The sequence below is a fragment of the Oncorhynchus mykiss genome, chromosome 5 (assembly GCF_057628025.1).
Source record: "Oncorhynchus mykiss isolate SJ-2025 chromosome 5, ASM5762802v1, whole genome shotgun sequence".
Taxonomy (NCBI): domain Eukaryota; kingdom Metazoa; phylum Chordata; class Actinopteri; order Salmoniformes; family Salmonidae; genus Oncorhynchus; species Oncorhynchus mykiss.
Window position 1 is genome coordinate 87,646,698 of NC_143026.1, and position 25,678 is coordinate 87,672,375.

The window sequence follows — 25,678 nt, forward strand, 5'->3', positions numbered from 1 at the left end:
CCCGAATGAGTGAGCGTTCATGTGCAAAGGATTAGCATTTAAATTGTTATAATATTCAACTCTGTAGTGTCTCCTCAGCTGACCCCCCACTCCCCTTTTGTCTAACAAGCCGCCATGCCGGTTTAGCCCACTAGGGCACATTCCCCTATCATTCTCCTATCATTTCCTTGTAACCATATCTACTGTTTGTTATGTATTTCTGTGAATTACTTAGTAAATAAATTATTTTAAAACAATTGATGTATGGATGACTCATAGTGAAGACTGGGTTCGTGCAGATGACCACCAATTTACGACGTTTGGAATGAGACTAACGTGAGGTAAATAATAATTAATTAATTCGAAGACTAATTGATCAGATATTAAAATATCTGAAAGTTATGTTAGGAAAATTCTAACTTTATAATCTGAATATTTTCCTTGGTGCCCCGACTTCCTAGTTAATTACAGTTCATGATTAATCAGTTTAATCGCATAATAATAATAATTACAGAGAGTTATTTGATAAATAAGTCTTCAGTTTTTATGATGCAAAAGACATGACACTATGACAAAGAGAGTGGATGAAAACATCTTACTACATTACTAGTCTGCCTTGAGTTTCCAGAATCTATACATACTGGTGAAATCCCACCTCTCATTGCCCCCTGACCCTTGACCCTAACTCACCGGAGAATGTTGTCCCGTACTACGGGGAAGCCAGGGATGTTCTCATAGTGGATGATGTCAGTGTGGAGGGGAGGCTCTGTCATCAGGTAGGGCCGCGTGAGGGACGGGTGCATCAGGGTGTAACCTGGGAAACCAAAAACAACTACATCATCAGCACTGAAAAAGCATCATCAATCAATGCCATCAGGGGCTCTTCACAGGAGCAGCCCTTCATGCAGCCCCCAGCACCTTGACCCCACCTCACCCCAGGGACGGGCTACTGCTCCTTGGGCAGGGTGAGGCCAGATCACCCCTAGACCCCTAGTACTGTGGTCCTGTATCCAGGCAGGCACCAGAGCAGCACTAATAGTAAGCTATGGGAGATTGAAAGCCCTTACGAGGGAGGGAAGGAGGGAGAGAAGGGGGGGGGTTGAATTTTAAGTAGGGCAAAGCGAGAGAGAGCTAGGGAGACCAAGCGAGCAAGAGCGAGGAGAATCCCTTTTCTCTAACGACAAGGTATCTCTGACCATATCACCAACCATTCGGATTGTTTACCAAAATCCCTCTAGGGAGTACAGAGGATATACTGCTAGGCTGACCAAGTTTCATAATAACCCAGTCAATACACATGTCTGAGCATGGCCTTTCCAAACCACCCTAGTAAACCACCCTAGCTCTTAAATATAGCTAGTCTGTGTTAACACTAAAGGGAAACCTAAAAGTAGTGGCCGTGAAGCACTGAGACAAACCCTAGCTCTGGCCCAGTCCCTGCCTTTCGGTGGGCCCCTGGCCCAGTCCCTGCTACAGGAACTGTAGCCTGTTCAGATGGGTTAAATGGAAAGTGAAATCTGGACACTGACTGTAGGTCTATAACCTCTCACATAGCCTTACTATTAACTCCTGCAGAATTAAACACTTCTTGCAGTGAAATGATGCACTAAATGTAGGCTAAATTTGGACTTGGGAAAAGGAGTGGAGAAATATGCTTTCTTTCTGCATCTTCAGATAGCTGGGTCGTTTTCACAGCTTTCTATTTCCTTACAACTGGTCCAACTGATGTCATTTGGACATTTTGCACAGAATTATTATTATTTTTTTTTTTTGCATTATTGCATTTTCTTCCCGGTCCCTAAACGTCTTTGCTCCACAAAAGAAAATGACACAGAGAAAAAACTTTACCGATGTGAACAAAACTGAACCATTCTATAGATGACATTATTCTGGAGAGGAGGGGTTTATTTAGTCTTCTAGGGCAACATATAATGACAGGAGAGAAGCTGCATTTATAGACCAGTTGACTAACAAATAGCCTACAAAAAGGTTGGAAATTACGAAGAAGCATATCTAAATCAGGCCAAACACATCCTGCATCCGCTAATGGGGTGCAAACTGGTCTTATGCATGCCTAATGACCGTACTCAGTCAGACTGGCACTCCCCCTCCGAGTCAGAGCTAACACTGGCTCCACTATGCCAAAAGTAGCAGTACTACTGTAGCACTGTGGCCAAGTGTAGAGAACTAATGTTATCTTCCCTGGGATGCCCCAGAGAGGCCTACTCTGTCATACAACACTGTGGCCTGGAGAGGAGAACACTAATGTTATCTTCCCTGGGATGCCCCAGGGAGGCCTACTCTGTCATACAATACTGTGGCCTGGAGAGGAGAGCACTAATGTTATCTTCCCTGGGATGCCCCAGAGAGGCCAACTCTGTCATACAATACTGTGGCCTGGAGAGGAGAGCACTAATGTTATCTTCCCTGGGATGCCCCAGAGTGGCCTACTCTGTCATACAATACTGTGGCCTGGAGAGGAGAGCACTAATAACAGAAGAACTAAAAGGCTGAGACAAGACATTCACATAGGAGTTGTTGTCCTCGAGGAGAGTGCTGGGTTAGGATAAGTGTGGAGGTGTAGGACACACCTTTGTTGTCTATGAGGAAGGTGTAGGAGGCCAAGGAATCCTGGTAGTAGGTGACGTCCTCTAGAATGTAGGCTAGGTTCACGTCCACCCCAACCACACCCAGCAACAGGTTGCCAAAGTAACAGGGCCGGCTCACCGTCATGATGAAACCTGCAGGGAGAGGACAGATAGTTTTACATGACACTGATTGATCACCAAGAGCCCAAATCAATCTGATCCAGTTAATAATATTTTCTTTACCACTGATTTAGGTTTAGCAGTGTACATTAGTTCTAACCTTAAACGTGATGTGGACATAAGAGCAGAACTGGTCCCAGACCAGTTGTTAGGTCCCAACTATAATCTCCCCCAAATTTTAACAGCCATGACCCAGGACCAATTGTTAGGAACTGTTGAAGCTGGACAGATCTATCATCTATTCGTTACCACTGATTTAGGATCAGATCCCTGTACCTCAGCTCTAGCCTTAACCATAATGACTAGAACAGACCAACTGGTCCTAGATCTGTGTCTAAACCCACCGTCTCCCATGGGGTCCTGGTAGGGCAGGCTGAAGCAGGACAGGTCTATCATGCGGTTGGGCAGGTTGATGTAGAAGCGTCCCACGGTGGTCTCCAGGTTACTGAGCTGATTCAGGACCATCATGCTCCCCTTCACCACGGGTAGCGCTGAGCGGTCCGGGACGCCGTACTTCAAAGAGTTCTGCTCCGCTAGGTCACGCAGGAACGCTAGCTCCTTCAGACCCGTCACGCCCTCTGTTGAGGAAGAAGAGAGCAACACAGATGTTTTACAGATGTTTTGCAGATGCGTTCAAATATATTGGAACCATTGAACGATTCACTATTTCTTGTAAAATAAGTTGACAATTTCAAAAACTGTGTTCACACATGTATTTGTTTGATGCACAGGACACAGGACACCCAAAAATACAAAAATAAAAACGTACACATTGAGATTTTTCACTTCAAAGTGGAAAAATGGCCTGGTTAAATTAATCTAAATGTAATTTGATTTGAATGGAAGTAGAGCTGTTGTGGTGACCGTATTACGGTCACGAGTCATGAAGGCAGTCAAATTCAACGTAACCTAGGTTCACGTTTTGTCACAGTAATTAGGCTTCTCCAAGTTGATGCTGCTGCTGCATAGAGCAGCGTAGAGAACCACAGAGCTGCATAGAGCAGAGCAGAGCTGCATTGAGCTGCGTAGAGCAGAGCAGAGCTGCATAGAGCTGCGTAGAGCAGAGCAGAGCTGCATAGAGCAGCATAGAGCAGAGCTGCATTGAGCAGAGCAGAGCTGCATAGAGCAGAGCAGGGCTGCATAGAGCAGCGTAGAGGCAAAGCAGAGGGGCACAAAGCAGAGCGGCACAAAGCAGAGGGGAACAAAGCAGAGGAGCACAAAGCAGAGCGGCACAAAGCAGAGGGGCACAAAGCAGAGCGGCACAAAGCAGAGCGGCACAAAGCAGAGCGGCACAAAGCAGAGCGGCACAAAGCAGAGCGGCACAAAGCAGAGCGGCACAAAGCAGGGCAGAGGGGAACAAAGCAGAGCGGCACAAAGCAGAGCGGCACAAAGCAGAGCGGCACAAAGCAGAGGGGCACAAAGCAGAGCGGCACAAAGCAGAGCGGCACAAAGCAGAGCGGAACAAAGCAGAGCGGCACAAAGCAGAGCGGCACAAAGCAGGGCAGAGGGGAACAAAGCAGAGGGGCACAAAGCAGAGCGGCACAAAGCAGAGCGGCACAAAGCAGAGCGGAACAAAGCAGAGCGGCACAAAGCAGAGCGGCACAAAGCAGGGCAGAGCGGCACAAAGCAGAGCGGAACAAAGCAGAGGGGCACAAAGCAGAGCGGCACAAAGCAGAGGGGAACAAAGCAGAGCGGCACAAAGCAGAGCGGCACAAAGCAGAGGGGCACAAAGCAGAGCGGCACAAAGCAGGGCAGAGGGGAACAAAGCAGGGCAGAGGGGAACAAAGCAGAGGGGAACAAAGCAGAGGGGAACAAAGCAGAGGGGAACAAAGCAGAGGGGAACAAAGCAGAGCGGCACAAAGCAGAGCGGCACAAAGCAGGGCAGAGGGGAACAAAGTAGAGGGGAACAAAGCAGAGGGGAACAAAGCAGAGGGGAACAAAGCAGAGGGGAACAAAGCAGAGCGGCACAAAGCAGAGCGGCACAAAGCAGAGGAGCACAAAGCAGAGCGGCACAAAGCAGGGCAGAGGGGAACAAAGCAGAGGGGAACAAAGCAGAGGGGCACAAAGCAGAGGGGCACAAAGCAGAGGGGCACAAAGCAGAGGGGCACAAAGCAGAGGGGCACAAAGCAGAGGGGCACAAAGCAGAGGGGCACAAAGCAGAGGGGCACAAAGCAGAGGGGAACAAAGCAGAGGGGCACAAAGCAGAGGGGCACAAAGCAGGGCAGAGGGGAACAAAGCAGAGCGGCACAAAGCAGAGGGGCACAAAGCAGAGGGGCACAAAGCAGAGGGGCACAAAGCAGAGGGGAACAAAGCAGAGGGGCACAAAGCAGAGGGGCACAAAGCAGAGGGGCACAAAGCAGAGGGGAACAAAGCAGAGGGGAACAAAGCAGAGCGGCACAAAGCAGAGGGGAACAAAGCAGAGGGGAACAAAGCAGAGCGGCACAAAGCAGAGGGGAACAAAGCAGAGGGGAACAAAGCAGAGCGGCACAAAGCAGAGGGGAACAAAGCAAAGGGGAACAAAGCAGAGGGGAACAAAGCAGAGGGGAACAAAGCAGAGGGGAACAAAGCAGAGGGGAACAAAGCAGAGGGGAACAAAGCAGAGGGGCACAAAGCAGAGGGGCACAAAGCAGAGGGGAACAAAGCAGAGGGGAACAAAGCAGAGGGGAACAAAGCAGAGGGGAACAAAGCAGAGCGGCACAAAGCAGAGGGGAACAAAGCAGAGCGGCACAAAGCAGAGGGGAACAAAGCAGAGGGGAACAAAGCAGAGGGGAACAAAGCAGAGGGGAACAAAGCAGAGGGGAACAAAGCAGAGGGGAACAAAGCAGAGCGGCACAAAGCAGAGGGGAACAAAGCAGAGGGGCACAAAGCAGAGGGGAACAAAGCAGAGGGGCACAAAGCAGAGGGGAACAAAGCAGAGGGGCACAAAGCAGAGGGGCACAAAGCAGAGCAGAGCGGCATAAAGTAGAGCGGCATAAAGTACCGTCGTAGAGCAGAGCGGCACAAAGCAGGGCAGAGCGGCACAAAGCAGGGCAGAGCGGCACAAAGCAGGGCAGAGCGGCACAAAGTAGAGCAGAGCAGCATAGAACAGACACATAGATGTGAGGTCCTTCGATGTACTGATATCAATGTAAGAAAATGTCCTCTAGAATATTCATTGACTTTATAACAGAGGACACCCTAGAATGATCTCTCCAACATTGCTGCCCAGACAGCTGTCACTGGGCACATTTGGCATTAAGACAGGGCTTAATATGGAATGCATGGCAGCCATATCACTGATTGGATTAATGGGGATCAAGTCAAGCCTTAATACTTAGGGCCTTGTCTGATAATAATAGGATGCTGCACACATGAGAATGTTGCACTATTGACAGGAGTGAGTCAACAGGAGGTGAAAGAAGTCCATACAGCCTGGTATGTGTGGATACAGCTCTGCTCAAACTGGACAGCAGAGGTCATAGTTGGAATGGCCATAGATGAACGTTTGGCCGATGATATTCTCTGTCAAATCCATGATTCTGTGGGTGATTTATTGGTTACTTTTAAAGTATATCTTTAAATCATTCTCCTGTTCTTCATGTCTGATGAGGTATTTTAGATGGATTGAGTTTGTTTGTGGTTCACAAATCAGGCAGGTGGGACTGGGAAGTATTAGACAGTCACAGACCAGGGGGAAGTCTAGAGGGTTTGGCAATACAGTCCATAGCTGAAGATTTCACTCTCCAACCATTTGGCCCTTCTGGTTCTAGCATTTCATCAAAAAACAGACACAGACAAACATGCTTAGTTCAAACATCAGAGTTGATGTGGGAGAAAAGACCACTGGTCACCTTTAACAATCATCAGCTTACACCTGGCACACACACACAGCTCTATGCATATCTCACAATGTGCTGCACAACAAAAGCTTTCTGGGTGCTATGCTAATCAACCCAAGATGATTACATATTTCTGAATCCTTTTCATCATGGCCCCTTTTAAACAAGCGGCCCCTGGCTGTCTTTGTCACGCACTACCCTTTGATGTCTTTAGACTAAGGCGCTCTCAGTTGTCCCTCGTTTTAATCTCCTAATGAACATGATCTGTGCTAATTCCAGGCTAAGTCATGTACTGTGAAGGGGTCTCTGTGTAGGACATGGAGCGAAGGATGAGGAGAAGGGGAGGAGGGAGGGGAGACAGGTGAAGAGGGCCAATAGAGAGGGGAAGGTGGAGACATAACAGACACACAGGAGAAAACAAAAAGCCTTTGAGGTTCCTGAGCACCTCTCCAGTCTGCACTGCCCCCATTCACCCACCTCTCCCTCATCCCGGTGGCTGGGTAGGTCCAGCAGCAGTACCCATAACACACACATTCCACTACTAATCAGGATCGATACACCATCAATCACATTACAAAACATATTGGATTTGTATTGACATTATAAACATACTAATGCCACTTCCAGCCACCACCAAAGCATTTCCTTTTCTCTTGCTGGAGTGACTCTCCATGTGATTTCTGAACATAGATGACCGTGTGTGGTGGAGGGTGATTACGATCATAAACAAACTGTGTGTGGTGGGGGGTTCCTACCATTCATGAGGGCGTAGGTGAGGATCATGACGGAGTTGTTGAGGTGGCGGTTCTCCTCTTTGACCACACGGAGGGTGTCTCTCTTCTCATGCTCCGATGTGTCTCGGGACGTGATGCCAGACGACAGGTAGACGATCACCATGTCTGTGTCTGACAGGAACACACAAGCACAGAGAGATCAGAAACACATTTTGGTCATAAATCCTTCCTCTCACAAATCCTCTACCTCGAGTCACATTCATTGCCACATAACTGACAAATTGGCATTCCCTATAGAACCCTCAAACGCACCTCTGGACCTGGAAGTCAGTTCCACCGCTTTAATACATTCTTCCCCTCTAATCAGGGACTGATTTAGACCTGGGACTCCAGGTGAGTGAATCCCCTCTAATCAGGGACTGATTTAGACCTGGGACTCCAGGTGGGTGATTCCCCTCTAATCAGGGACTGATTTAGACCTGGGACTCCAGGTGGGTGATTCCCCTCTAATCAAGGACTGATTTAGACCTGGGACTCCAGGTGGGTGCTTCCCCTCTAATCAGGGACTGATTTAGACCTGGGACTCCAGGTGGGTGATTCCCCTCTAATCAAGGACTGATTTAGACCTGGGACTCCAGGTGGGTGATTCCCCTCTAATCAGGGACTGATTTAGACCTGGGACTCCAGGTGGGTGATTCCCCTCTAATCAGGGACTGATTTAGACCTGGGACTCCAGGTGGGTGATTCCCCTCTAACCAGGGACTGATTTAGACCTGGGACTCCAGGTGGGTGATTCCCCTCTAACCAAGGACTGATTTAGACCTGGGACTCCAGGTGGGTGATTCCCCTCTAATCAGGGACTGATTTAGACCTGGGACTCCAGGTGGGTGATTCCCCTCTAATCAGGGACTGATTTAGACCTGGGACTCCAGGTGGGTGATTCCCCTCTAATCAGGGACTGATTTAGACCTGTGACGCCAGGTGGAATCAATTAATTATCAGCTAGAACAGAAACCAGCAGGCTCCGGACATCGTAGGGTAAGAGTTGAATACCCCTGCTATAGAACAAGCCTGTAGCATCAGTGGCCCGTAGGGACTGCATTTCCTGTTTCCTGTTCTTACTGGTGAGTTTCCGGGTGACGTTGCTGGTGTTCCTTAGGAGCTGGAAGGCCTTCTGGAAGCCCAGTGCATGCTGGGTAGGGCTGTCGGAGGCCTTGAGGTTGGTGATGAAGGCGCTCATCTTCCTCTTGGTCTCGCTGGTGGCAGGAGACAGGTAGCTCTTATAGCACTGGTCCAGAGAACAGGAGCGCACAGCCTCCGCTGAGGACAGGATCGAGACCTGGTGAAGAGGACATGCACAGACAACATAAACAACCACTTTGGGATTGTAATCACGGGGCATATGCACAATATGTTTTAGCTTCAGAGGGAGAGAAAGGGTGGTTATATCTAGAACGTGGATGGTTTGTCAGGGGTCATCAGTTTCAGAAAGGCTGGGGAATTGGGCTACAAGGAGGGGAGTAAGGGCTGGGTAATCAGAGCAGAGCTCCTCACCTTGTCATGTTCATCTATAGAGTTGAGGACGACGAGGGCAGCATCTCTGGCAATCTGGAGCTGTGTTTCTGTAATGGTCACTCCGTGGTCGATTATCACCACGATGTGTTTGGACTGGGGCCGCACCGCCGCCACGTACACTGGCCTGCGAGGACCCACACGCAGACACGTGATGAGTACACAAGGGCTGTCCCAGACTAAAAAACATCTTGGTCAACCAAGAGTCGTCTGTTCTTTCGACCAATCGATTGAACAAAAATGTTAAACGTGTATTTATCCATATATTGACAGATCCTATGTGTTTTAATCAAATCAACTATTTTTACTGAGCTTGTCTGATGCTTTAAGCACACTGTTTGATTAAATAATACGACCAGCAATTGATTTGATTGTGCCGGGCCGTGCTCAGGCTTGCTGTGCTGTGTAAAAACAAAAAGAAAGTGAATGTGTGACAAGCACCCGTTGTTTCTCTCTCCTCCCTACTGTAGCAACCACCACAGAACATCAACAGTGTTTATCTGTCTGTCCATGTTGCTAAAGCTGCAACATAATCACTGCAGTTTCTGACTGAAAAGTTCCAAATCCCTCACTTGTTTTGGAAAAACATTCCATATTCCCGTAACCCTTGCTCTCTTAACGTGGCACGTATGCATCGCATGCATGAGATCAAAGACCTATTCGCACGGGACTAGTATTACTAGAGAACGTTGATTAGTTAATTATAACTCTAGAATGTCCGTTAATCCAGAGGACGATTCGGTCGGGATTCGTTTTTTTCCAAACTGCCTCCTGTAATTCTTTGGAAGTTATGACAGAAGCCTGGAGGTTTTTATTCTAAGTGTGAAGATACAGTATTTCAACATGTATCCTGGTGACACTAGACCAAAACATCTTTGGTATAGTGTGGCCATAATATTTGAATTGAGGAAGTGTGATCATATTCATTAGGATGTTTTAGCGACCCGCAGTACGTACTAAATGCTTCCCAGCATTCAGATGTGAGCTAAACAGCGCAATTGCACTTGAGATGCATTTAAGGCTATAGATGAGAAAACATACTTATTATTCCCAAACATGTAGGTCAGTTGTATGCTGCTTTGCGATCTATTAACAGCAAGGGTTGCATTAAATAGGCTCAATATGTTTTACTGATGCATTTGGCAATATTCAATTATTAAGTACAAAATATATGAACAAAAGCATTCACTGTGGAAGTTGATGGGCTACATGTAGGCCATTCATATATAGCTTATGCACTTCAAATTTCAATGTAACCAATCAGTTATTGTTTTCTTGCGCAAACCGCGAGCAACACCTGTCAAACTCCAGATATTTCTCTCAAAACACAGGGATGTCAATTCGCACGGGACTAGTATTATCAGAGAACAGTGGGTTATTCTGTCTGGAATTGTTGTTCTCCTGCCATGTAAAAATTACTGACAAGGCAGCAGTGGCGACCCGCCATTCAGGGTAGGTGGGGCAGACCACCCTCTCAGCTAAAACTATATATTTTATAATTGTTTTGCCTGTTTTGCATGTTATTTTAGCATTAATACATATCACATATCAGTTTACAAACAATGTATAAAAAAAAACGACAAAGAAAACAAGTTAATAAAGCGACATTCAAACAAGGTCTCTTTTTTGCTTTCTTGAGTAAGGCAGCTCCAAAATGCAGTTGTTTCAGCCTAGCTCAGTGCTTTATGTGGTGGTGAGGCACCCAGTGGAAAATACGGAGCATAGGGGTTGGTAATGTTCTCTAGTTGCGCCGTGATAGGCTCAGTGTTCTGTCACTCATGGGGACACTACATCACCACAAAATCTACAGGTAGAGCTCGAGAATTCTAGCCCCTTGCGTGCTGCCATAGAGTTACAATAGAAGTGCCCTTCCAAGAAGACTCAAGGGCATTGGCCACAGACAAAATGACATCAAATCACGTTATAACTACAGCAGCTTTGATTGGACTGATCATGTCAACATTATACTTTCAAAATCTTAGCTAGCAGTCATCATCATGAATCAAGTCGACAATTAACTGGCAAATCCTATTCAATCCTTGTCATATGAAGAGAAATTATAGATAAAACGTATCGGTGCTCATTGGTCATTACACAACAAATTGGAAATCTCAAATTCAACAATTTGTGGTTTGGAAGTAATCAGTGGCTAACTGCAAGCATTGCAAAGCAATCACTAGCCTGCTATTCAGTGGAGTGAATGTGTGGTCCAAGTCTCTTACCAAGCTTAAAAGGATAAACATTCAACATTGGCCATGCTGTCAATCCAGCATGACTTCTGCCACTTTCAAAACAACTGTAAACTCGGACCTGGGAAATCTCGGACTTCAGTTCAATACAACTGGGAACTTGGGGTGGGGGGGACAAGCAACGACTGGAAAAATGTGTTTTGAACGGTTATCCAACTCGGAATTCCAAGTCGGGAACTCAGGCCTCTTTCTAGAGCTCCGACCTGAAGATCAGCTGTCTTGAAAGCACCATAAATCCAGAGAATGCCAGACTTTGATAACAAACTTTGCCCATGAAGGACCGCCGCGCCACCTTCCTGTTCAAGTGAGCACTGCACAACAAGGTGATTACAAAAATGTCTTATATGCCGTTGTATAATTGATGTAATATGACAGGTAGATCAACTCAGCAAAAAAATAAACGTCAATTCGTAAAAATCCAAATAACTTCACAGATCTTCATTGTAAAGGGATTAAACACTGTTTCCCATGCTTGTTCAATGAACCATAAACAATTAATGAACATGCACCTGTGGAATGGTCGTTAAGACACTAACAGCTTACAGACGGTAGGCAAATAAGGTCACAGTCATGAAAACTTAGGACACTAAAGAGGCCTTTCTACTGACTCTGAAAAATACCAAAAGAAAGATGCCCAGGGTCCCTGAACATCTGCGTGAACATGCCTTAGGCATGCTGCAAGGAGGCATGAGGACTGCAGATGTGGCCAGGGCAAAAAATTGCAATGTCCGTACTGTGAGACACCTAAGACAGCGCCACAGGGAGACAGGAGGGACAGCTGATCGTCCTCGCAGTGGCAGACCACGTGTAACAACACCTGCACAGGATCGGTACATCCGAACATCACACCTGTGGGACAGGTACAGGATGGCAACAACAACTGCCCGAGTTACACCAGGAACGCACAATCCCTCCATCAGTGCTTAGACTGTCCGCAATAGGCTGAGAGAGGCTGAACTGAGGGCGTGTTGTAAGGCAGGTCCTCACCAGACATCACGTCGCATATGGGCACAAACCCAATGCCGCTGGACCAGACAGGACTGGCAAAAAGTGCTCTTCTGTGATAAGTTGTGGTTTTCTCTCACCAGTGGTGATGTTCAGACTCGCGTTTATCGTCGACAGACCATGACGGACCCTCCCTCATGTGGTACCCTTCCTGCAGGCTCATCCTGACAAGACCCTCCAGCATGACAATGCCACCAGCCATACTGCTCGTTCTGTGCGTGATTTCCTGCAAGACAGGAATGTCAGTGTTCTGCCATGGCCAGCAAAGAGCCTGGATCTCAATCCCATTGAGCACGTCTGGGTACCTGTTGGATTAGAGGGTGAGGGCTAGGGCCATTCCCCCCAGAAATGTCCAGGAACTCCAGGGGAACATCTCACAGCAAGAACTGGCAAATCTGGTGCAGTCCATGAGGAGGAGATGCACTGCAGTACTTAATGCAGCTGGTGGCCACACCAGACACTGACTATTACTTTTGATTTTGACCTCCCCTTTGTTCAGGGACAATTTCTGATAGTCACATGTCTGTGGAACTTGTTCAATTTATGTCTCAGTTGTTGAATCTTATGTTCATATAAATATTTACACATGTTAAGTTTGCTGAAAATAAACGCAGTTGACAGTGTGAGGACGTTATTTTTTGCTAAGTTTATGTATACAGTAGCTAAGAAAGTAATACTAGGTGTATGTTGTGTAGTAAGTTGCCTCACCCTGATACATTTGGTCCCTTTTCCCCCTCATAACTTAGCCTACTGTTCTGACTTGGTGGTGCAATTCTATCCTATAGACTGTTTCAGAAAAATGTAATGATTGAATATTGTAAGAGCTTTCATTTTCTGCTTATATGCCCCCTTCATTTATCCTACGGTTCTGACTTCGTGTACAGGGAGAATACTGTAAAAACGGTCCATGTTCTGAATTAAGTCTCTGTACTTTTCAAAAGTGCTGAACAAATAGTTATATCGACTACGTGTCCTAGCTCGCTCATTACTGTCTTAATCGAAAAACTACAGATTGCCTCATAAGCTCGTCGTCCCGTTATGCCATAGTTTGTACATCTCAATTGACCATAGAAAACACATTTGTTTAAGCAAGTCATCCATATCAGCTATGTTTTTTTTAAAGGCAGTAAATGAGGCTGAATAGCCAGCTGGGGCAGTGGTGAGGTTTTGGGACTGCTGTTGGGACTCTGCTGTTGTGACAGCTTTATGAAGGCCCTAACATTTTGTGGGCACCATTTGTTACTGTTATAATCTAATTAATGTATTGTTTAGTGTTGTGTGGTGGCTTTGCTGGCATGCATCTAAAAAAAAAAAAAAATTGGGGTTTGCCCCAAAGAGATTTACATGCTAAAATCACCACTGCATGGCAGATTCGGACGGGACTAAAATTACAGATGTGATGTTTTGTTCTCATGGACATAATTACATTGCCCGACCTCCCCCAAGAAAACATCCTCATCTTTTAGAAAAATAATTTGAAGTTATAAGCGCAGGTCTTATTTTTATTTCACCTTTATTTACCTAAGTAGGCCAGTTGAGAACAAGTTCTCATTTACAACTGCGACCTGGCCAAGATAAAGCAAAGCGACAAAAACAACACAGGGTTGCACATGGGATAAACAAATGTAGTCAATAACACAATAGAAAAGGTCTATGTACAGTGTGTGTAAATGTAGTAAGATTAGGGAAAAATTACAATTTCGCATTAACACTGGAATGATAGTTGTGCAGAAGATGAATGTGCAAGTAGAGATACTGGGGTGCAAAAAAGCTAACAAAAAAATAGCATTATGGGGATAAGGTGTGCTATTTACAGATGGGCTATGTACAGCTGCAGCGATCCGTTAGCTGCTCAGATAGCAGATGTTTAAAGTTGGTGAGTTCCAGTCACAGGCAGCAGAGAACTGGAAGGAAAGGCGGCCAAAGGTTGGCTTTGGGTATCACCAGTGAAATATACCTGCTGGAGCACGTGCTACAGTGACCAGTGAGCTGAGATAAGGTGGGGATTTACCTAGCAAAGACTTATAGATGACCTGGAGCCAGTGGGTTTGGCGACGAATATGTAGAGAAGGCCAGCCAACGAGAGCATACAGGTCGCAGTGGCGGGTTGTATATGGGGCTTTGGTGACAAAATGGATGGCATTGTGATAGACTACATCCAATTTGCTGAGTAGAGTGTTGGAGGCTATTTTGTAAATGACATCGCCGAAGTCGAGGATCGGTAGGATTCTAGATTTAATTTTGGATAGGAGATGCTTAATGTGAGTCTGGAAAGAGAGTTTAAAGTCTAACCAGACACCTAGGTATTTGTAGTTGCATATTCTAAGTCAGAACCGTGATGCTAGTAGGGCATACAGTGGGGCAAAAAAGTATTTAGTCAGCCACCAATTGTGCAAGTTCTCCCACTTAAAAAGACGAGAGAGAGGCCTGTAATTTTCATCATAGGTACACTTCAACTATGACAGACAAAATGAGAAAAAAAAATCCTGTTTGAGGTTGTGGACAGGTGTGTTTTATACTGATAACAAGTTCAAACAGGTCCCATTAATACAGGTAACGAGTGGAGGACAGAGGAGCCTCTTAAAGAAGAGGTTACAGGTCTGTGAGAGCCAGAAATCTTGCTTGTGTGTAGGTGACCAAATACTTATTTTCCACCATAATTTGCAAAATAAATTCATTAAAAATCCCCTCATTTTGTCTGTCATAGTTGAAGTGTACCTATGATGAAAATTGCAGGCCTCTCATATTTTTAAGTGGGAGAACTTGCACAATTGGTGGCTGACTAAATACTTTTTTGCCCCACTGTATACATATAAAAAGTGATACATTTAACTATATATATATACACAGTGAGGCAAAAAAGTATTTAGTCTGCCACCAATTGTGCAAGTGGCCGTGCTGCTGCACCAGTTCAACTGTTCTGCCAGCGGCTATGGAATCCTGACCTGTTCACCGGCCGTGCTACCTGTCCCAGACCTGCTGTTTTCAACTCTCTAGTGACAGCATTTACTCCTGAGGTGCTGACCTGTACCCTCAACAACCACTGTGATTATTATTATTTGACCCTGCTGTCATCTATGAACATTTGAACATCTTGGCCATGTTCTGTTATAATCTCTGTTATAATAGCCTGGTTCCTCTCTAGGTTTCTTCCTAGGTTCTAGTCTTGCTAGGGAGTTTTTCCTAGCCACCATGCTTCTACACCTGCATTGCTTGCTGTTTGCGGTTTTAGGCTGGGTTTCTGTACAGTACTTTGTGACATCAGCTGATGTAAGAACGGCTTTATAAATAAATTTGATTGGTTGATGATTTATGTAACAATCATTTCTCCATTCTTGCCCATGTGTTTAGGGCTAGTTGATTGTACTGTTAATCTAGGTGTGTAATTGTATTGCTGGTCTGGAAGTGTAACATTTTAGTCATTTAGTTGTACTGTACCTGCTGCGGTGCTCGTAGTTGCCCTTGCAGTGGAACTTGTGGGCGGGAAACACAGTGAAGATGCCCTCCTCTGAGCTGAAGTACTGCCACTTGATGCCCGGGTTGGACTTCAGGTTATCTGCCAACACTACAGAGGAGAGGATGAGACATGTCAGTATTACAAACCGTAGGGAGGATTAATATTAGAGAGAGAGGGCGAGTAAGCAAGAGCAACAGAGCGAGAGAGGTAGGGTTGATACCATTTAAATTCTGAGGGATTCTGGGTGATGAAGTATTATGAAACACAAAGAGAGTGTTCTGTGCTCTCAGACACCTGTCAGACACCTGTCAGAGCCCACTGATAGATGGAGACTTTAAAAAGGGTTAACCTAGTCTCCTCTAATCTGTGTGTGAAGAGTGAGCTCACATGAGAATAATTCTACTAATACTAATGTAAGGCCTGGCATAAAATCCCATTCCCTATATGACTGTGTCAGACTGGATGTCAGATTAAACTGTTCATTCTGCTGTATTACTAACATGGTTCTAATCATTTCACTTAAGTATAACTGTGGGCTCTTAGTTGGCCTAATGTTGTCAACGGCACACTGTACATCTACACTACATGACCAAAAGAATGTGGACACCTGCTCGTCGAACATCTCATTCCAGACTCATAGGCATTAACATGGAGTTGGTCCCTACTTTGCTGATTTAACAGCCTCCATTCTTCTGGGAAGGCTTTCCACTAGATGTTGGAACATTGCTGAGGGGACTTGCTTCAATTAGTGAGGTCGGGTACTGATGTAGGCCGATTGACAAACAATTTCTGTATGCACCTCGCTTTGTGCACGGGGGCATTGTCATACTGAAACAGGAAAGGGCTTTCCCCAAACTGTTGCCACAAAGTTGGAAGCACAGAATCGTCTAGAATGCCAGCGTACGCTGTAGTGTTAAGGTTTCCCTTCACTGGAACTAAGGGGCCTGAACCATGAAAAACAGTCGGTACTATGCATTCGGGCAGGTAGCGTTCTCTGGGCATCCGCTAAACCAAAATTTGTCCGTCGGACTGCCAGATGGTGAAGTGTGATTCATCAATCCAGAGAACATGTTTCCACTGCTCCAGAGTCCAATGGCGGCGAGCTTTACACCACTCCAGTCAACGCTTGGCATTGCGCATGATCTTAGGCTTGTGTGCGGCTTCTCAGCCATGGAAACCCATTTCATGAAGCTCCTGTTTTATCTATGGAGATTGCCTGTCTGTGTGCTCAATTTGTTTAATACCTGTCAGCAACAGGTGTGGCTGAAATAGCCACATCCACTAATTTGAAGGGGTGTACACATACTTTTGTATAAATAGTGTATTTTAATAAGTCTCAACTTAAGCCAAACTTTCTCAGAGTATGTGACTTTCAAGAGAAGTTTCTTGTTTACTGGTTTGTTATATTACTGCATTGCAGGCTGATCAAGCAGCAGCATCTGCCAGGGAACAGGATCAAATTAGCTGCCTAAACAAACAGACTTTTATTGGGTCAGAGAAGTCAAGAGAATATTCAGAGAGATCAGATCACAAACCCTGCAGCTTCCTGTCTGGCAGAGCACAACAACAGAGGAACACAAACAGCCATTCACATGAAACAGACAAGAGAGGGGGAGGGACACACAAATAGAACCAGATTCCTCAACCAGTGCCAAAAAGTGTTACTATGTCTTGGTATGTGTGTGTCTTGCTCCTCTATAACAAAGTAGGGCCCTGAAGATGGATAACAGCACACATGATGACAGCATTTAAAGTGCCACTCCAGTCTCTTTTTACCTCATTTAACACCCGATATCCTGAAAAAATGGCACATCTCAATAAGTGGTCCAGGTAGGTCATGACAGAGCACAAATGGGGGTGGGGGCCTTCCTAGTTTGTTCTCCGTTGCTCCTGTATTGGTCCTCAAGCAAGGGGGGAGTCTGATGACATCACAGATGCCCATCAGACAAACTCCTAGAATGACCTATTTCTTGAAGTTTGTCTAAAAAAACACTGTTTGCTCAAAAAGTATTTGTTTACCCGTCAGTCTGTGTACTCTACTGTATTTATACTACACTAGAGTTTATTACCCCACTGCCCACATGCTGACCCAATCTACTCACTATTTCCTAACACAATATACAACAATGAACTACAAACCAGCAGCCTTCTAGAACACAGTACCCTATATAGACCAACACTACAACAACATGAACACAGTACCCTATATAGACCAATACTACAACATAAACACAGTACCCTATATAGACCAACACTACAACATGAACACAGTACCCTATAAAGACCAACACTACAACAACATGAACACAGTACCCTATATAGACCAACACTACAACATGAACACAGTACCCTATAAAGACCAACACTACAACATGAACACAGTACCCTATAAAGACCAACACTACAACAACATGAACACAGTACCCTATATAGACCAACACTACAACATGAACACAGTACCCTATATAGACCAACACTACAACATGAACACAGTACCCTATATAGACCAACACTACAACAACATGAACACAGTACCCTACAAAGACCAACACTACAACAACATGAACACAGTACCCTATATAGACCAACACTACAACAACATGAACACAGTACCCTATATAGACCAACACTACAACATGAACACAGTACCCTATATAGACCAACACTACAACATGAACACAGTACCCTATATAGACCAACACTACAACATAAACACAGTACCCTATAAAGACCAACACTACAACATGAACACAGTACCCTATAAAGACCAACACTACAACAACATGAACACAGTACCCTATATAGACCAACACTACAACATGAACACAGTACCCTATATAGACCAACACTACAACATGAACACAGTACCCTATAAAGACCAACACTACAACAACATGAACACAGTACCCTATATAGACCAACACTACAACATTAACACAGTACCCTATATAGACCAACACTACAACATGAACACAGTACCATATATAGACCAACACTACAACATGAACACAGTACCCTATATAGACCAACACTACAACATGAACACAGTACCCTTATAAACCAACACTACAACATGGTGGGGATATGGGCTACTTAGTGGCACGTTTGTATTTCATATTGAGTTGAGGCACACTAGCTTGCCATACATAAGCACTCTCAGGCAGTCCATCCATCTCCATCTAGTATTAAAAAGGAATCTCTAGACATGTAAACAGGCTAACAGAGTCTGTATATATCTACTAGGTTTCAGCCCTTAATCCTGCCACTAATGTATAGAAAACACTAGAACCATATAGATGACTGGCTGAAGTGCCACTGCTTACTCTAAAATAGTTTTGTGATGTTTTTGTTCGTTTGGATTTCGGTGAGGGATTTTCAGCTGTTTGGGCACACATTTTTTTGGGAGAGGCAAGCCCAAGTCAGTAGCCAAAGTCTATGTCCCTTCGTCCGTGATTGGTCAACAGTAAGGATTCTTCAATAAAGTCTGTTGTCATTCAACGAGAGACTACTCGTTTTCATGCACATTATTAATAAACATTGCACATACCATCTTAGTTAGATGTAAATTTGAAAGACTAAGATCTCCTCAGCAAAAACGTATACATTAATGACAGATTTCTTGAATTATCTTAGATTAATAGAGATACCAGAAGGAGATACCAGAAGGAGATACCAGAAAGGAGATACCAGAAAGGAGATACCAGAAAGGAGATACCAGAAAGGAGATACCAGAAAGGAGATGCCAGAAAGGAGATGCCAGAAAGGAAAAAACAGAAAGGAGATAACAGAAAGGAGATAGCAGAAGGGAGAAAACAGAAAGGAGAAAACAGAAAGGAGAAAACAGAAAGGAGAAAACAGAAAGGAAAAAACAGAAAGGAAAAAACAGAAAGGAAAAAACAGAAAGGAGAAAACAGAAAGGAGATAACAGAAAGGAGATGAGATGAGGAAAACAATAACCAGAAGGATGAGTTCAGGAAAAACAGATCACCTGACACGTCTCGCTCTACCTTTTTCTTCACTCACTCACTTCTCTTCCTCCCCAAGTCATTTCTCACTCTCTCCTCCTCTGGATAATCTCCCTTCTCTCTGTCCCTCCTCCTTTCTCTTTGGTTGTTCAGACTGGGTCCAGACAAATGGGGACGATAAATGCTAGCAGAGGCTGGAGGTCAAGACGGGCTGAGGAATGGAGGCTTGGCAGTAACATGAACTCCTGATGACTGCTTTGGAAAAATAAGCTCTGAGATGAAGATGTATCGCCCTAATCTGCATCGAAGGCGGAGTGGCCTGGAATTTGGACGGAGAGGGTGTGAGAGACGTAGAGACGGGTAGGGGAACAAGCTGCTTCAGCACAGTCAGGGCATGGGTTAGTGATATTCTGCCATGATAAGTGGAGTCAGGGAGATAGGGATTGGGGTAGGGTGGTGAGGGATTGTCTGAATTGTCTGAATTGTGGATTGTCTGAACTTTGACTGGGAGTGTTCTGATGCAGAAGTTAAATGATGACGTCATCACATCTGATTGGCTAACAGCAGTTCAGAAGGCCCGACAAAGCCTTATAATGTAGAATGAGAAAAACATCCAGTTCCTGAATGGAGAAGCAGACCAAAATACTTCCTTTGATCTCAGAGAGCGAGAGAGCGCGAGCGAGAGAGAGCAGGAAAATAGAAAGGGAAGAGAGAGAGAGAGAGAGAGAGCGAGTAGGAAAATAGAAGGGGCAGAGAGAGAGAGAGCGAGTAGGAAAATAGAAGGGGCAGAGAGAGAGCGAGTAGGAAAATAGAAGGGGCAGAGAGAGAGAGCGAGCGAGTAGGAAAATAGAAGGGGCAGAGAGAGAACGAGTAGGAAAATAGAAGGGGCAGAGAGAGAGAGAGAGCGAGTAGGAAAATAGAAGGGGCAGAGAGGAGGGGAGTAAACAGAATACAAAGTGGTCTAGTAATGCGTGGAACAGGCACAGTTCATTATTTCCATCTGGGTTCAAAGCCCTTTTCCTTTTAAGATGTAACCAACCATATGGTGAATATGAATTTCTTAGAAATATGGGTTGCCGTAAAGGGTGGTAAGGGTAAGGGGGGTAAGGGGTAGTGAGGGGGTAAGGGGTAAGTGAGGAGGGTAAGGGGTAGTGAGGGGGAAGTGAGGGGGTAAGGGGTAAGTGAGGAGGGTAAGGGGTAGTGAGGGGGAAGTGAGGGGGTAAGGGGGGTAAGGGGTAGTGAGGGGGTAAGGGGTAAGTGAGGAGGGTAAGGGGTAGTGAGGGGGAAGTGAGGGGGTAAGGGGGGTAAGGGGTAAGTGAGGAGGGTAAGGGGTAGTGAGGGGGAAGTGAGGGGGTAAGGGGGGTAAGGGGTAGTGAGGGGGTAAGGGATAAGTGAGGAGGGTAAGGGGTAGTGAGGGGGAAGTGAGGGGGTAAGGGGGGTAAGGGGTAGTGAGGGGGTAAGGGGTAAGTGAGGAGGGTAAGGGGTAGTGAGGGGGAAGTGAGGGGGTAAGGGGTAAGTGAGGAGGGTAAGGGGTAGTGAGGCGGAAGTGAGGGGGTAAGGGGGGTAAGGGGTAGTGAGGGGGTAAGGGGTAAGTGAGGAGGGTAAGGGGTAGTGAGGGGGAAGTGAGGGGGTAAGGGGGGTAAGGGGTAGTGAGGGGGTAAAGGGGGTAAGGGGGAAGTGAGGGGGTAAGGGGGGTAAGGCGGTTAGGGGGGTGAGGGGGAGGTGAGGAGGGTAAGGGGTAGTGAGGAGGGTAAGGGGGAAGTGAGGACGGTAAGGGTAAGGGGTAGTGAGGGGGTAAGGGGGGTAAGGGGTAGTGAGGAGGTAAGGGGGAAGTGAGGAGGGTAAGGGGTAGTGAGGGGGTAAGGGGGAAGTGAGGACGGTAAGGGTACGGGGTAGTGAGTGGGTAAGGGGGGTAAGGGGTAGTGAGGAGGGTAAGGGGGAAGTGAGGACGGTAAGGGTAAGGGGTAGTGAGGGGGTAAGGGGGGTAAGGGGGAAGTGAGGAGGGTAAGGGGTAGTGAGGGGGTAAGGGGGAAGTGAGGACGGTAAGGGTACGGGGTAGTGAGTGGGTAAGGGGGGTAAGGGGTAGTGAGGAGGGTAAGGGGGAAGTGAGGACGGTAAGGGTAAGGGGTAGTGAGGGGGTAAGGGGGGTAAGTGGTAGTGAGGAGGGTAAGGGGTGGTAGGGGTAATGGGGTAGTAAAGGGGGTAAGGGGTAGTGACGGGGTAATGGGGTAGTAAGGGGGGTAAGGGAGAAGTGAGGAGGGTAAGGGGTGGTAGGGGTAATGGGGTAGTAAAGGGGGTAAGGGGTAGTGACGGGGTAATGGGGTAGTAAGGGGGGTAAGGGAGAAGTGAGGAGGGTAAGGGGTGGTAGGGGTAAGGGGGTAATGAGGAGGGTAAAGGGTGGGAGTGGTAATGGGGTAGTAAGGGGGTGGTAGGGGTAATGGTGTAATGAGGAGGGTAAGATTAAGGGGTAGTGGGGGGGGGGGTACGGGGGAAATGAGGAGGGTATGGGTAAGGGGTAGCGAGGGGGTAAAGGGGAAGTGAGGAGGGTAAGGGGTAGCGAGGGGGTAAGAGAGGTAAGGGGTAGTGAGTGGGTAAGGGGGAAGTGAGGAGGGTAAGGGGTAGTGAGGGGGTAATGGGTTAGTAAGGGGGGTAAGTGGTGGTAGGGGTAAGGGGGTAATGATGAGGGTAAGTGGTGGTAGGGGTAAGGGGGTAATGATGAGGGAAAATGGTGGTAGGGGTAAGGGGTAATGATGAGGGTAAATGGTGGTAGGGGTAATGGGGTAATGATGAGGGTAAATGGTGGTAGGGGTAATGGGGTAGTGAGGGTGTAAGGGGGAAGTGAGGGGGGTAAGGAGTGATAGTGGTAGAAGGTGACCCACCTGAGTTGAGGTCCCGTCCAGGGTTGAAGGCTCGACTGTTGACCGTGGGGGAGAGCCTGTCACAGCAGATGGTCTTGGACACGTTGGTGTTGAAGTTACCATCAAACCTGAATAAAGATAAAGACATGTTTACAACAGAACCAATTGGACGTATATTTCAAGTAATATCTCTCAGAAAGAGAAGGCAGGAGGACGATAATAAAAAGATAGAAAGAGAAACAGAATCTGGACTGAATCTGAAATGCATAGTGTGCTGATGCAAAGTGCAACAACCATCTCACTGACGCCCATGCTGTGTGGAATATGCTTATCTCATCCTCCCAGTGATGCACCACATGCATAGGTGGGGTACAAGTAGTGTGTGGTGGGTGTCTGGGAGGTGGTGGGTGTATGGTTGCTCTAAGCCCAGTAGATTCCCTATCACATAGGGTTGGCAGCCACCTGGCCACTCCGTGCCGTCATAGCAGCTAGTCTTATCCATCCCAGCATTGTTTTCAGGCTGCCTCAGCCATGAAAAAAAAGCTGATAGAGGGATGGGGAGGGGAGAGGAGGGAGGCGTCTCTGGGGAGCAGGCTGCTCCACCCTGCACCATGGCCAGGTCACTTTGATCCAACACCACCCCCCATGCACCCCCCCCCCCCCCCCACACACACACAAACACACACCAACACAACCACCTAACCTGTAACCTGTTATTCCCTGTCGCACGCACACACGCATGTCATCCTCTCTCTCGCCACCCCATCCGGAGCTTGAGAGAGTGTGTTTGATTGACAGCTGCTCTGATGTACAAGATGCTTTGAACTTCAGACATTTAATTCCCATCAGGTTACAGTCATTATTATTCTCCTCCAACACACTTTACATGAGCAGGCTAAGAAAATGTTGCTTTGAATTCAACATCAAAACCAGGAGAATGAGAGCGGTGCAGGAGTGAGGGAGAGAGATGGAGGAGAGAGAAAGAAGAGAGAATGAGGAGAGAGAGGGAGGAGAAAGAGAACAACTTTGCAGCGTGTAAATGAGGGTTTTGAAAAACATCAGGTTTTAAAAGGGGTAGAAAATAAATCAATATACAGTACCAATCAAGGGTTTGGATACCTAGTCATTCAAGGGTTTTTCTTTATTTTTACTATTTTCTATATTGGAGAATAATAGTGAAGACATCAAACTATGAAATAACACATATGGAATCATGAAGCAACCAAAAGTGTTAAATCACAATATATTTTACATTTGAGATTCTTCAATGTAGCAACCCTTTGCCCTGATGACATATTTGCACACTCTTTGCATTCTCTCAAACAGCTTCATGAGGAATGCTTTTCCAACAGTCTTGAAGGAGTTCCCACGTATGCTGAGCACTTGTTGGCTGCTTTTCCTTCACACTGCAGTCCAACTCATCCCAAACCATCTCAATTGGGTTGAGGTTGGTGATTGTGGAGGCCAGGTCATCTGATGCAGCACTCCATTGCTCTCCTTAGTCAAATAGCCCTTACACAGCCTGGAGGTGTGTTGGGTCATTGTTCTGTTGAAAAACAAATGATAGTCCCACTAAGCGCAAACCAGATGGGATGGCATATCGCTGCGGAATGCCGTGGTAGCCATGCTGGTTAAATGTGCCTTGAATTCTAAATAAATCACTGACAGTGTCACCAGCAAAGCACCCCCACACCTCCATGCTTCACGTGGGAACCACACATGCGGAGATCATATGTTAACCAACACTTCGTATCACAAAGACATGGTATTGGACCCAAAAATCTCAACTTTGGACTCATTAGACCAAAGGACAGATGTCCACCATCCATCTAATGTCCATTTCTCGTGTTTCTTGGCCAAATGAAGTCTCTTCGTCTTATTGGTGTCCTTTAATAGCGGTTTCTTTGCAGCAATGCGACCATGAAGGTCTTTGAACAGTTGATGTTGAGATGTGCATGTTACTTGAACTCTGTGAAGCATTTATTTTGGCTGCAATCTGAGGTGCAGTTAACTCTAATGAACTTATCCTCGGCAGCAAAGGTAACTATGGGTCTTCATTTCCTGTGGCGGTCCTCATGAGAGTCAGTTTCATCATAGCGCTAGATGGTTTTTGCGACTGCACTTGAAGAAACTTTCAAAGTTCTTGACATTTCAGGTTGACTGACCTTCATGTCTTAAAGTAATGGACTGTCATCATAATATGGACTTGGTCTTTTACCAAATAGGGCTATCTTCTGTATACCAACCCTACCTTGTCACAACACAACTGACCATCTCAAACGCATTGCGGAAAGAAATTCCACAAATTCACATTCAACAAGGCACACCTGTTAATTGAAATGCATTCCAGGTGACTACCTCATGCAGCTGGTTGAGAGAATGCCAAGAGTGTGCAAAGCTGTCATCAAGGCAAAGGGTGGATACTTTGAAGAACCTAAATTATCAAATATTTTCATTTGTTTATAACTTGTTTACCACATGATTCCATTTGTCATTTTATACATTTGATGTCTTCACTATTATTCTAAAAAAATATATTTTTATTTATTTCACCTTCATTTAACCAGGTAGGCTAGTTGAGAACAAGTTCTCATTTACAACTGCGACCTGGCCCAGATAAAGCATAGCAGTGTGAACAGACAACAACAACGTTACACAATGTAGAAAATAGTCAAAATACAGAAAAGCCCTTGAATGAGTAGGTGTGTCCAAACTTTTGACTGATACTGTATATGAAACAACCCCTGAAGCTGCATTAAGAGGGATCATTTCCTTATACCAGAATCGCATACCGCTCTTCCATTACTTGAAGCTTTAGCTAGCTTATGACGAGGCCTCCTGAGATCTCCTGATATGGACAGAAGCATGTGCTGTGACAGACAGTGTCAGTCAGTCAGTCAGTGAGAGAGGTACCATCGGCCCATTTTCAAGCTTTTTAGGTCAGTTAAGCCCCTCTCTTTCCTTATCCATCCCTCTCTATCTCATGTTCAAACAGAGGCTTAATTTGCTCACACACTGAGCAAACAGAAAAACAGCCATTCCTGATCCCAGCTCAGACCAGAGCCCAAGAACCTAGCTCCATGTAAGAATGATGGAGGCCACGGTGTTCTTGGATACCTTGAATGCTGCAGCAATCCTGTCTCGGAGCTCTACGGACAATTTATTTGACCTCGTGGCTTGGTTTTTGCTCTGACATGCACTGTGAACTGTGGGACTTTATATAGACAAGTGTGTGCCTTTCCAAATCATGTCCAGTCAATTGAATTTACCACA

At 45.9% G+C, this 25,678-nt stretch overlaps 1 protein-coding gene across 2 annotated transcripts in view; it reads right to left on the minus strand.

Annotated features, from left to right (window-relative positions):
* cachd1 (cache domain containing 1) overlaps positions 1-25,678 on the minus strand; it is a 136,729-nt gene that overhangs the window by 35,878 nt on the left and 75,173 nt on the right. For both annotated transcript variants that reach the window (XM_036978627.2, XM_036978626.2), the window contains exons 4-11: positions 22,427-22,533; positions 15,564-15,690; positions 8,854-8,998; positions 8,422-8,638; positions 7,321-7,470; positions 3,092-3,325; positions 2,571-2,720; positions 670-793 (exon numbers count right to left, since the gene is read on the minus strand). In XM_036978627.2, coding sequence (XP_036834522.2) covers positions 670-793; positions 2,571-2,720; positions 3,092-3,325; positions 7,321-7,470; positions 8,422-8,638; positions 8,854-8,998; positions 15,564-15,690; positions 22,427-22,533 — 1,254 coding nt within the window. The remainder of the gene's footprint in view (positions 1-669; positions 794-2,570; positions 2,721-3,091; positions 3,326-7,320; positions 7,471-8,421; positions 8,639-8,853; positions 8,999-15,563; positions 15,691-22,426; positions 22,534-25,678) is intronic.